Source organism: Gobius niger (genome assembly GCF_951799975.1).
Source record: "Gobius niger genome assembly, chromosome: 3".
In the NCBI taxonomy this organism is placed as follows: Eukaryota; Metazoa; Chordata; class Actinopteri; order Gobiiformes; family Gobiidae; genus Gobius; species Gobius niger.
Window position 1 is genome coordinate 85,169 of NC_136854.1, and position 12,332 is coordinate 97,500.

Consider the following 12,332-nt stretch of genomic DNA (forward strand, 5'->3'; position numbering starts at 1 on the left):
TTGACAGCTGATCTAGATGACTGGACAACCTCAATAAGTTGTCTGCTCAGTTCTTCATGCTTGATTGAAGATCTATCTCCAAGTTTAAAGTAATTTCTAATCCAGCCGGCGATGACCAGTATAACAGCATTATGCTGAATCAGAGTGGCTTCATAAAGTTGTAAAGCAGCTGTTATTGCAGCAAACTGAGCCAATACATGAGTCAGTTGTTGAGCTTCCAGCACTTTGAAGTTGATCAAGAAATAACTGTTGACCACTGCATATAAGGATGTTATGATATGTCCATCTTGTGCTCAGTAAGACCAGCCGTCACAGAATAAAGTCATATCTGGATCTGTAAAAAGCGTTGTCAGCAAGTCTGTTCTCACATTTAGTTTCAGTCTTCTGTTGTAATAGTAAGACTTCCCAAGAACTCCACTTCCTCAAAAGTGAATGGCTGGTATGCCATTTGATGATTTTACGTCATTCTCCATGGGTAAACATGCTTAGTGCTTAGTCCTTGTTGACTTTATTGCGTGACTTTATTGTTGTTACTGCCGCTTTGGGTGTCATCTGAGGATGGTCTAGGAAAGGATACTCAAGATACAAGGGGTAAAACAGGAACTCCCTCATATTGAGGAGATTTGTCAGCTGAGTCATTTGTCAGGGATGTCATCAAGGCTTTGTCATTTGCTTATGGTTCCTTTCAAGCAACTGTGCAACTAGTACAATTGACATGTTCTCATTCTCCAATTATTTAAGCTATTTTTTGTTTTCTTTCAGGCAGTCATAACAGAGGCTTTATACATGACCTGCCCTTAGTGATAGTCCATATTTTTCTTCCATTGTCCTTTAGGTGTAGGTTCATACTTTCTACAAAAACTCTCTTCTATATTTTAGCATGGTGAATTGGGACATTGTTGTCGTTTGTCCTACAGTTTATCTAAAATGCATTTGGTTAGTTTTTTCTCTTCATCTCATCCAGTTGAGTCAGATAGTTACTAAACTCAAAAATAAACAGAGGTTAATGCACAACACAATTATCAGGTGAATCAATATTACAACACAGTCTATGTTTATGCTGACTATTTAGGCTTATGTTAAAACATGAATAAAATGTTTAATTTCAGTGGGATTTTCCAAATTAAAAAGGTCAAAAAGTTTCTTATTAATTATTACTAATTTCTTGTATTTTTTTACATTTCTTCTTTTTAGATCTTAAATGTAATTAGTAGCAATTAGTTTAACATAAAAATTCAATAAAAATGTTCCCATGGTCAAAAAAGTGAAAAGAAAAATAAGCAAAGTATCAAATTAAAGATGGCCCAGATGCGCCAGCCAAAATCAACAAAAAGACATGTTCACTGGCCAACTACTATGTAGCCGTAGAAGCAGATCCCACGTCCAAACTAATGGCCAAGAAATTCCACAACTAAACCCAAAACAAAAGAAAAGCGAAAATGAGACAACCAGTCACACCTGGGCAAAACTTAAACTAATGGTTATGAAAAAGCTTAACTACAGAGAATGGTGTGGCCTACACCTTCTCAAATGACAACTTATATAAAGCAAAATTGCCTCCTAATATTTCATACACCTGACATGTCAATAGTGAAAATGGGACTAATGGAAGACATGAGAAGTTCAGGCTCAAGTTTTTTCTTTTACTATTTTAGCCAAGAGTCACTAACTTATTTGTTTTTGCTCTTTATCCATCCATGTATTTAGGACTAAAAATTGAGAACAGTAAATTAAGCACATGTATGGAGTCATATTTAGGTATTTAACAATTTGGGTAAAATTATTATGCAAGCTGAACAAAGTAGACGCTAAAAGTTAATCTATTTTTATGAATTCATGACTAAGGGGTCATAAACTACAGATTTAAGACAGACTTCAAACAATTGTAATTCTTTTAGTGACATTTAAGACCTTAATTTTAGGACAATTCTTTCAGCAAATCAAACAAGTAGTGGACAATTTGTCATCCTCTACATAAAACTGACTTTAAAAATGGGACATTTATCAAAATATGCAGCACAGACAGACAAAGGTCTAAACAGCTGTGGTCACCAGGAACAAGTGGTCACTCTAACAGCCAGTCATTCAAAACATTTCTTCAGAATTAAAATGTGTGTCACTTACATATGGGTAGACAATAACAATTTCCCATTCATTTAAATTTTAGGCTTGTTTGCTTAACATTTGACACTTAATATCAACATTATAATTTCATCAAGTCCAAATGCAAGACATTATGGCACATTTACAATTAAATTATGCATCTAATTTACAAGAAATGTATAATCCCAAAAACTCCCAACTAAGAGAAAGAAGATCCAGTATCCAGTCATTTCTCTATCATCTTTCCCCATTTTCTTTTTTACTCCTTTATTTCAGTTGCTAGCAAATTTAGGCATCACACTTAATGATAATTTGGTAAGGGGAAAACGGCCAATCTCTTTGGTTTAAAAATAGATAAACTGTACTTTGTTCTATACTAGAAGTCAATATACTATTATTAAAGCCAAACACATGCACATATTATGTAAATAAGAAATACATTTCAAGTAGAAATGGATCATCACATTTACATACTATATACTGTGCTTTCTGTGCCACTGCCTGAGATAAATAAAACATGAAAAAATAAATGAATAGGACTATGTGATTTGACCAAAAATAAAATCTCAATTTCGCTTGGATAAATGATTTGTCAATTACCAGTGCAGCTAATTTGATTGATGATAGACTTACAAGAGGTTGCTGATCTTAAAACTACTCAGAGTCCATTTATTTTTAGATACATTACTCAATTATCTAGAATTGTTGTTTCTGTTTTTAAATATGCCTTATCTACTCTTACAAACTTGATAGTAAGCTAGGAAGTTTTCAACAGTGTTTTACAGCCTCAAGCTCTGCTGTGATTGACGACCCTGAACAAAAGGAACGGGGCGGAGTTAAGAATATCTCTCAGCTCAAGGGGAGAAAATAGAGAATCAGGCCAGGGGGAAAAACAAACAAAGCACAACACACAGCCCTAATAAAATAGGAGATACTCAGGAAATTGCTGATTCTCCATTGTTTTTTTGTTTTTTTTCAGATTTTCTGCCAATTTCACAGCCTTAATATAATTTCAGTAATTTACGCAACTATAGGCTAGTTACACAAGTTATCACTTATGCGTATGTTTGAGAGAATAGGACTTAATCCATTTCTGCAGCTTCTGCAATTTCAGCAGTTCAGCAAGTAAATCATTTTCAACATTTACACTGTGAATTCCACAGTCATTCGCAATGGCTTCGTGACTACAACAGTTTCCAGTTTATTTTTGTATTTTCCCACTTTTTCTAGCTAGCTTTCCTTATATCATTAATACATATATAGTTTTTTTACACACTTCTACATTTTTATACTTTCTCTATTCTACGTTTTTCAGAACGCATTAAAACTAACTAAACATAAAATTCCATTAATTCACCTCAAACACCGACACAGTCACAGTAGATATTGAATAAAACAAAACAAAAAAATACAAAAAGCAACAATAGCTCAAGACTAAAACAAGACAGGACAAGACAAAGACAAATAGACAAAGAGACAAGACATACAAGTCCTTGTACTAAAATATCAATTTCCCCACATTTTAGAAAACCCTTCTTAGTTTCCTTATAACTCCCACTTTTTTTCTTTCGTAAAAAGGATAAAAACGTGCACTACTTACATTTTTCTGTTGTTTTCTTTTTTCTTAGTTTTGTTATCCCAGAAACTTATAAAACAAGTTTATACTATCTGGTTGTCATTGCGGGCAAACCAATTTCCCCACATAATATAAAATATAATAGTTTAGTTCACTAAATATAAATTAAAGTACCGTCATAACGTCGGATTTTCTAAGTGTCTACTTTATTTTGACGAAAAAAGCGTAAAAAACGTGAAATGGCTACTTTTTTACTAAAAAGCGTAAAACGTGAAATGTCTACCTTGTTTTACCAAAAAAAGCGCGACAAAAAAAATGAATGCCCACAAAATTTAAAGGAAATAGTGTGGTTGTCTGTAATGTCCAGTTCGTGTGAGAGAAAGACCCTAACAACATTTTTTTAAAATGTCTACTTTATTTTTAACTTTCTCGTTTTTTACGCTTTTTTCATCTACTTTTTACATCTACTTTTTTTGACGAAAAAAGCGTAAAAAACGAGAAAGTCTACTTTTAGTTTTAATGAAAAAAGCGTAAAAAACATCTACTTTATTTTTCACGAAAAAAGCGTAAAAAACGTCTCAACATAATCAAAACACCTGTAGGCCTACCATAACATGAGCAGCATTTCATATGCCCTCTGGATCCTTATTTCAACACATCACTTATTTCACTGCGCATTTAACTTATTTCCTTTAAAATATACTGTTTCCATAAATAAACTAACAAAAACAAAACAAACACAAAAACATAGAGCACGGCCAATCATTCAAAAACTATTTTAGATTAATCCAATTGGCAGATATTCTGTAAAAAAAGGTTTCTGCATTACCTGTTAAAGGAGAGCTCTCTCTTTTGAATAAAGGTCGAAAAGGCTCTACGGAGACTCCCTGCGATGGTGTCACTTGTCAGGCCTGAAATCAATCGTTATGGGTCTTTTCGAAAAAGATTTCAATTTGTTGTTGTTGTTTCCCCGGCCAATGCACCAAATTGTGGATGTTGTGGCTAACAAAAATGCTAAGAAAAATACTAAAGCAAAGTAGTTCTTAGAGCCTTTATTAGCACAAGATGACAACGTGAAGACAGTCGCAGAGAGTCTGCAGGTTTAACAAAGCAGTTAGCTTATATACCACAGAAGCTGCCTTATTTGGTCTAAAACAGATCATTCTAACCAGGACACCAAAATAGATGTCCTTAAACAGATGCCATGCATACAACAAGTGGACAACTGCAATCTAACTTTATTTCATGGTCACTAAGGTCAGCAGGAGAAGGCCAACTTAGGTCAACAGGAGGTCACAGGAGATAGCAAAGAAACACCTGTTATTTCACTTTTAGCTAAGAACATATTATATTTAGAAAACTGAAAGAAGACACATATTTCCACAACACTTAGAAAATATCCCTCTCAGGGAGTTTGTTTGTTTGTAAACTTTATTGTCCTCGTAGGGAAATTAGTAAAGAAAACACTGTGCTGTCATATGGTACGTAGCTTTTTGACACTGTTGAACCCAATCAACCCAATCGACTGCAGTTGACCTCAGTTAACCTCTTTTGACCTCAGACAATCTCAATTAACTGCAATTGACCTCAGTCTTCCTATTTCGACATCAATTTCCCTCATGCTACCTTTTTCGACCTCAGTCAACCTCAATCAACCTCAATCGACTGTAATCTCAGTTGTCCTCTGACCTCGTTTGACTTCTGTTTGCCTCAGTTGACCTCATTTGAGTTCAGTTGACCTCAGTTGACTTCATTTGACCTCAATCTACCGAAATTCACATCATTGTCATTTAGTGACACGATCAGACTTAGAGTCAAGAATCCCAGGGTCAGAGTCCCATGGTCAGAGTCCCAGGGTGCCTGACACCAAGGAAACTTACTCACACTGTTGCACTTAAAAAATGTACTAAAATTAAAGTTTTCAAAAAAAAAAAAAAACAGTTGTCAAGAGTCCCATGGTCAGAGTATCAGGGTCACTGGCAGGAAAGACACTGTTACACTTAGAAAATGAACGAAGATTTCTGCTGTCAAAAATATAACCAGGTGTTGGAGTCCAATGCTCAGAGTACCAGGGTCACTGACACTGTGGACACTTAGCGGCACTGTGACACATAGAAACTGTAGTAAGATTTAAGCGGTCAAAAAACACCCAGGTGCCAAGAGTCCCATGGTTAGAGTCCCATGGTTAGAGTACCAGGGTCAATGACATTAAGGACACTTACTGACACTGTCACACTTAGAACATTTTATAAGATTGAAGTCGTCAAAAATATACCCAGGTGTTGGAGTCCCATGGTCAGAGTATCAGGGTCAGAGTACCAGGGTCACTGACACTGTCACGTTCAGAAAATGTACTAAAATTAAAGTTGTCAAAAAAACACCCAGGTGTCAAGAGTACCATGGTCAGACTATCAGTGTCACTGACACTAAGGACACTTAATGACACTGTCACACTTAGACAACATGATCAGATTTAAGAGTCCCATGGTCAGAGTTTCAGGGTCACTGGCAGGAAGGACACTGTTACACTTAGAAAATTCAATAAGATTTCAGCTGTCAAAAATATACCCAGGCGTTGGAGTCCCATGGTCAGAGTATCAGGGTCACTGACACTGAGGACACTTACTGACACTGTAACACTTAGACAATTTGATCAGATTTAAGTGTCCCATGGTCAGAGTATCAGGGTCACTGGCACTGAGGACACTTAGTGTCACTGTGACACATAGAAACTGTAGTAAGATTTAAGCGGTCAAAAAACACCCAGGTGCCAAGAGTCCCATGGTTAGAGTCCCATGGTTAGAGTACCAGGGTTTGAGTATCAGGGTCAGAGTACCATGGTCAGACTATCAGGGTCACTGACACTGAGGACACTTACTAACACTGTCACACTTAGAAAATTGACTTAGATTCAAGCTGTCAAAAATATACCAAGGTGTTGGAGTCCCATGTTGAGAGTTCCAGGGTCAGAGTATCAGGGTCACTAAAACTGAGGACACTTACTGACACTGTTGCACTTCAAAATGTACTAGAATTAAAGTTGTCAAAAAAACACTCAGGTGTCAAGAGTACCATAGTCAGACTATCAAGGTCACTGACACTAAGGACACTTGCTGTGACACCTAGACAATTTCATAAGATTTAAGAGTCCCATGGTCAGAGTATCAGGGTCAGAGTATCAGGGTCACTGACACTGAGGACACTTACTGACACTGTCACACTTTGACAAGATTTAAGTTGTCAAAAATATACCCAGGTGTTGGAGTCCCATGATCAGAGTACCAGGGTCAGAGTATCAGGGTCACTGACACTGAGGACACTTACTGACACTGTCACACTTTGACAAGATTTAAGTTGTCAAAAATATACCCAGGTGTTGGAGTCCCATGGTCAGAGTACCAGGGTCACAGACACTAAGAACACTTTTAAATGTACAATAACTTGGAAGATTGAGACTGAAGGAGTTTGTCTGTTTCCTCGTGTTGTGTTTGGATCGACCAATCACAGAGCTTGCCTTCTCCAGCTCTTTGACGTGACGTCACATTTCTGGCTCCGCCCCTGCAGCTCCTGCCAGCTCACTGATTGGCTGCCAGGACGACCATAAACCACCCCACATCAGTCCCGCTTTACGATGGAGTTACAGCTCAGGGATAGTGCGCTGGTCTTTGGTGGAGGAGGTTGTCAGTTCAAAAATGGCTTTGACACTTTACTAATGCTTTCTCTTTTCTTGCCAGCGCAAGAGAGAGGCCAGGTTGGGTGTGAGGCAGAGGCAAGGCTGTACTACATTAAACATGGACTAAAGCAAAACCAACAGATAATGAACTAAAGTTAGAAACAAATAAAGCAAATGTTTGTTAAGAAACCAAAACAAATATAGCATCTGTTGTAAAGAGCCACTGTCCATGGTACTTGTTTACATTACCTGATAATATACAGTGGGAACCAGATGTTTACATACACTATATGGAAAGACACATTTGTAGGCCGCCTTGTGTGCCTATACCTTTTCCGCTCTGCCAATACATTTAATCTGGACTGAGATCAGGACTTTGTGATGATCAAAACATGGACTTTGTTTTCCTGAAGCCGCTTTGTAACAGTTTGGCTTTGGGTCATTGTTCATTTTCAGACCGATCTGCCCCGAGCTTTAACTTCCTGCTCTGGAGATGTTGCTCCTATGTTTCCATATAGAGTTCTTTCTTCATGATGTCGTCTATTTAATGAAGTGCACCAGCCCCTCCCACAGCAGAACAGCCCCGCAGCATGATACAGCATTGATCTTCACATTTCAGACACAGCACGTTCATCTCTGGGACACAGAACGCGCCTTCTTTCTGATCCGTGTGATGATTGGACATTTACATCATTGTTTTAACCAATGAACCTGAACCTTCAAGAGTCTGGAAATCACACCCAAGGAGGAACCAGACCTGAGCTACAGAGGTCATCACATCATCATCTGGGCTTTAAACTGTTTAAAAGTGTAGGAATCTCAATCTAGTATCCAAATGCACCTAAAAAAGTAAAATATGTGTTTTTGCTTTAAATGAAAGAACATTATGAAGGTGTTGTAGGTAAAGAGATCTGATCTATTACTCATTGACTTTTCTCCTTATATTGATGCAGCGTCACCTGAGGCGGAGCTGCTCTTTGCTCCTGGTCCGACAGGTTCAACACGTCTTTACAGATCCACGAACGGGACGGACCCAGAGGAGAGAGGAGCCCCACAGCTCCAGGCAAAGAGAGACGTCCACTTCATTATCCTGGTAATCCCTTATGATTACTGTACTGGAGTCACTTTAAGAGGAATCATCAACTCTCCACATTCCACCGTGAGTACAGAGAAAACCTTTTATTCAGGCAGAATGTGTCTCAAACAGTTACTTAGTGCTCAAGTAGTTTCTATATTTTAGACAAAGCCACTGTAAATGTTTGCTTCCAGCTGTGGTTTATGTTTCCCATGACTTTGTTGATTTGAGACGCTTCACTGTGACTTTGTGCTGAGTCTCCAGTCTCTGCCGTTCCAACTGTCACCTCAGATAAACTTGAATAAAACCATAAACTCTGATGGTTTTACGGCCGTGTTTGTTGTAAAGATATTGGACTGTGATCCTCCAGAGTGGATGAAGGGTCATTATTTAGACACTACAGTTTAATGTTTGATACATTTACAACATAGAAGCAAAACAGCAGCAGCAGAAACAGGCCTGGACGACTGAGAGCCTATAGTTTAACACTGAGATGGAGCAGGTCAGAATGTGTCTTTGAACTTTTCTGAGCTGCTTTTGTTACTAGGCCGATCCACATGATTTTAGCTTACATTATAACCGCTGATAGATTGTATTATAGAGGTTTGAACTACATTTCCCATAAGCCCCGGGACAGATGACGCTGTAGCCATGTTAATGCTGACAGGGAGGACAAGGTTTCATAACAAAGGTATAAATGTTATTATGAATTTTATGGACAGGGAGGTGGTTTTGTGACAGTTTACATCTGAATAAAGTTTCCAAGTGTGACAGTGTCAGCAAGTGTCCTCAGTGTCAGTGACCCTGATACTCTGACCCTGGTACTCTGACCCTGGTACTCTGACCATGGTACTCTGACCCTGGGACTCTGACCCTGGGAGTCTGACCCTGGGACTCTGACCCTGGGAGTCTGACCCTGGGAGTCTGACCCTGGGACTCTGACCCTGGGAGTCTGACCCTGGGAGTCTGACCTAGTGATGTACCGATACAGATTTTTTGTATTCCGATCCGATATTTTAAAATATTCTTTTGCCGATACCGATCCGATTCGGATTTGATACTAGATTTTAAAAGCATTTAAAATGTTGCAACCAGTATTTCTTCACAAAATTTGTTTGATATTATAACATGACCAAAAATATTGCTTGGCTTTTGAAACAAACCTACTGAGTTAGGTCATAAAAAAGAACCACATCAGTATTGAACATTTCATCTCCATCTTATGCATGACTTAACATAAAACAAGAAATAGAGGAAAAATCAAAAAGCTGCCCTCAATATTCAGTATAACAAAAAGAAAAGAGCTGGTACATAACTGAATGACCACAAAAGACTTAACCTGTAGCAGCTGAGGAATCATGTAAACTCTGTGTTAGCAAAAAATAAATAATAATCAAACATGATAACGCATTTGTGCTACATTTCATCTTAAATAATACATTATTACAAAATAAAGCAAGGAACTCATACTTATGTACTTATAAGTGCAGGTGCAGCAGCAGAAATTCTCACACAGCATACAGAATCAATTATTCTGAATACAAAATAGGAGTTTTACTTCTGAAAAACTGATTAAAAAGGAAGGATTAACCCTCAATGAAGTGAAAATTCTTTTTGATAAAGACAAGCTTCTCTGTTAATTCAGCAGATAAACGGTTTAGTTTCTCATCCATTATATTTGAGGTGGCAATGAAAAGTCTTTCACTGTCCACGCTTGTACATGGTGCACAGAGAAACCTTGTGGCGAGAACAGCCAATGAGGGACTGTGTGCGGCATGTGAACTCCAGTACTCTTGTGGGCTGTCTGACCTGAGAATGGTTGGTTCTGAGAGGTTCTGTACCTCAGTAACAGCTGAGATTGTTGCTCTGGTTTCTACTTCTCTCTCCTCCAGTATCTCATCAAAGATTGTGATAGAGTGGGACACTCTGAGGGGAATTGTAGTGGTCCGACAGTTTCCTTTTGACAGGGCTCCGGTCAGAGAGATGGGCGCGGAGAAGTTATGGTAGCAGAACTTTATTTCTGAAGTTGGGTACAAATATTTACGGATGTAGATGGTTGTGTGTACGTGTGGTCTATAAAGAAACAAAGAATAAAACAATATTAATTACAATATACAGAGTATCTAATAATATTCAAAACAATGTGAAACATCTAATTGGAACACCAAAATTACGTTAATCTGGTCAAATAGCCCAAAAACACTATAAGAACGAATATACAGGGGCTAGTGAGGCAAAGTTGTATGTAGGTGAATGTAAACAATACTTAACAGGTTTGTTAGCCGTATTTACAGGTTAAGGCAGGACAACACTTACTTTTGATTATTTACGCACACGAGGCACCATCCCATCGAGCCCAGAGTCGGGAATGAGGATGGGATGGGCTCAGAAAGGAAATGACGTAAACTACCGGCAGTTTCAGAATAAAACCTCAGGAAATATAAAAGACTTTCTGACAAAGATGCTTCCCAGTTTGCTGCTGGCTGCTGCAGGGCTTTCACGTGGGGCTTTTCTCACTGGCTCTTCATTTATCGGGTCACTGCTGGCATTGGTTATTTCATCCACCATCTCAAGGAGAGAATCTTTGGCACGCTTTAGATTGTCTGGACTTGTGAAAAACCTATAAATAATGAGCAATATTAATTGTCACAAACTTTACCAAAGGTACATAGTTATGACAAAATAACATATCAAAAGGACTTGCCTGTCTTTGTATCTTGGATCCACGAAAGTGGCGATGCAGTAGAGGGGCTCGGTCTCAACATGGGAGAAACGCCTGTACACAGCCTCCAGCAGTGTGCTCTTCATGGTCTTGATGCCCCTGTCATTTTCTTCTTTGGAAAGAACACGTTTCAGCGCTGTGATGGCAGGTATCACATCGGCACATGTTGCAGTCTCTGCACTTACTGCCTTCGTGACCTCTTCAAATGGTGCCAACACAAATGCGGTCTTCTCTGCCAACATCCATTGGTTTGCAGTCAGAGTAGAGGGAAGGTTGTGCTCATCAGCATAAACACTGAGGGGACGTCTTTGCTCTAGGAGGCTTTGCAGCAGATAGAGAGTGCTATTCCATCTTACATGTACATCCTGTTGCAGGCGTTTTGTTGGCATTTTCAGTCCAATCTGAATGTCCTCAAGGTGTGAGTAGGCCAAGGGGGAATGTTTAAAGTGACATACAATTTTCCATGCAATCACTAAAGTGTCATTCACGCTTCGTTGTGACAGTAGACCCTCGTGTATGATAAGATGAAGCGTGTGAGGGCAAAGCAGCCCAGGCTCCGTATTCCCATGTCATCCATGGCTTTACACATGTTGCTGGCATTATCTCTCAAAATGACATTGACACGTTGTTTGTCTATCTTCCATCCCGCCATCAATGCTATGTATTCAACAACCCTCTGTGTTATTTTCCTGGACTTATCACTGCTTTGACGTAGCTTTTCATTTCTGCGAAACGACTCTGCCAAAGTTTGTTGCTGAGGCTTCGCTGCCTTGCTCTTGTAAATCCCATACTCGGTTGGGTGGCTCCTTTCCAAGTGACGGATAAAGTTGGTAGTGTTGAAGTGAGCCTTTTTGTTCCCTCCTGGCGAAACTACCAGCTTGCAGATATTGCAAGTAGCCGTCTGACTATCGGTATTTTCCAGAGAAAAATAGTCCCAGACGACAGACATGTTCGCGCTACAGCCATGCGTTTACGGCAGCCGTAAAGCGTGCGCACGCTGAGAAATGACATAAATCGGCTTTCTCTTTTTAACAAATCCGATACTATCCGATCCCTACATAATAGCCTGATCGGACCCCGATACCGATACTGAATATCGGATCGGTACATCCCTAGTCTGACCCTGGGACTCTGACCCTGGGACTCTGACCCTGGGACTCTGACCCTGATACTCTTGACACCT

General features: G+C 39.0%; 1 protein-coding gene across 1 annotated transcript in view; it reads right to left on the reverse strand.

Moving 5' to 3' along the window:
• The window catches only part of LOC306960537 (calcineurin subunit B type 1-like), a gene marked incomplete at both ends in the record, with an annotated part of 28,008 nt that extends 16,773 nt beyond the window's left edge, over nucleotides 1-11,235 (reverse strand). Inside the window, 2 exons of the mRNA XM_079552970.1 lie at nucleotides 10,945-11,047; nucleotides 11,132-11,235. Coding sequence (XP_079409096.1) covers nucleotides 10,945-11,047; nucleotides 11,132-11,235 — 207 coding nt within the window. The remainder of the gene's footprint in view (nucleotides 1-10,944; nucleotides 11,048-11,131) is intronic.
• Nucleotides 11,236-12,332: the final 1,097 nt, after the last annotated feature.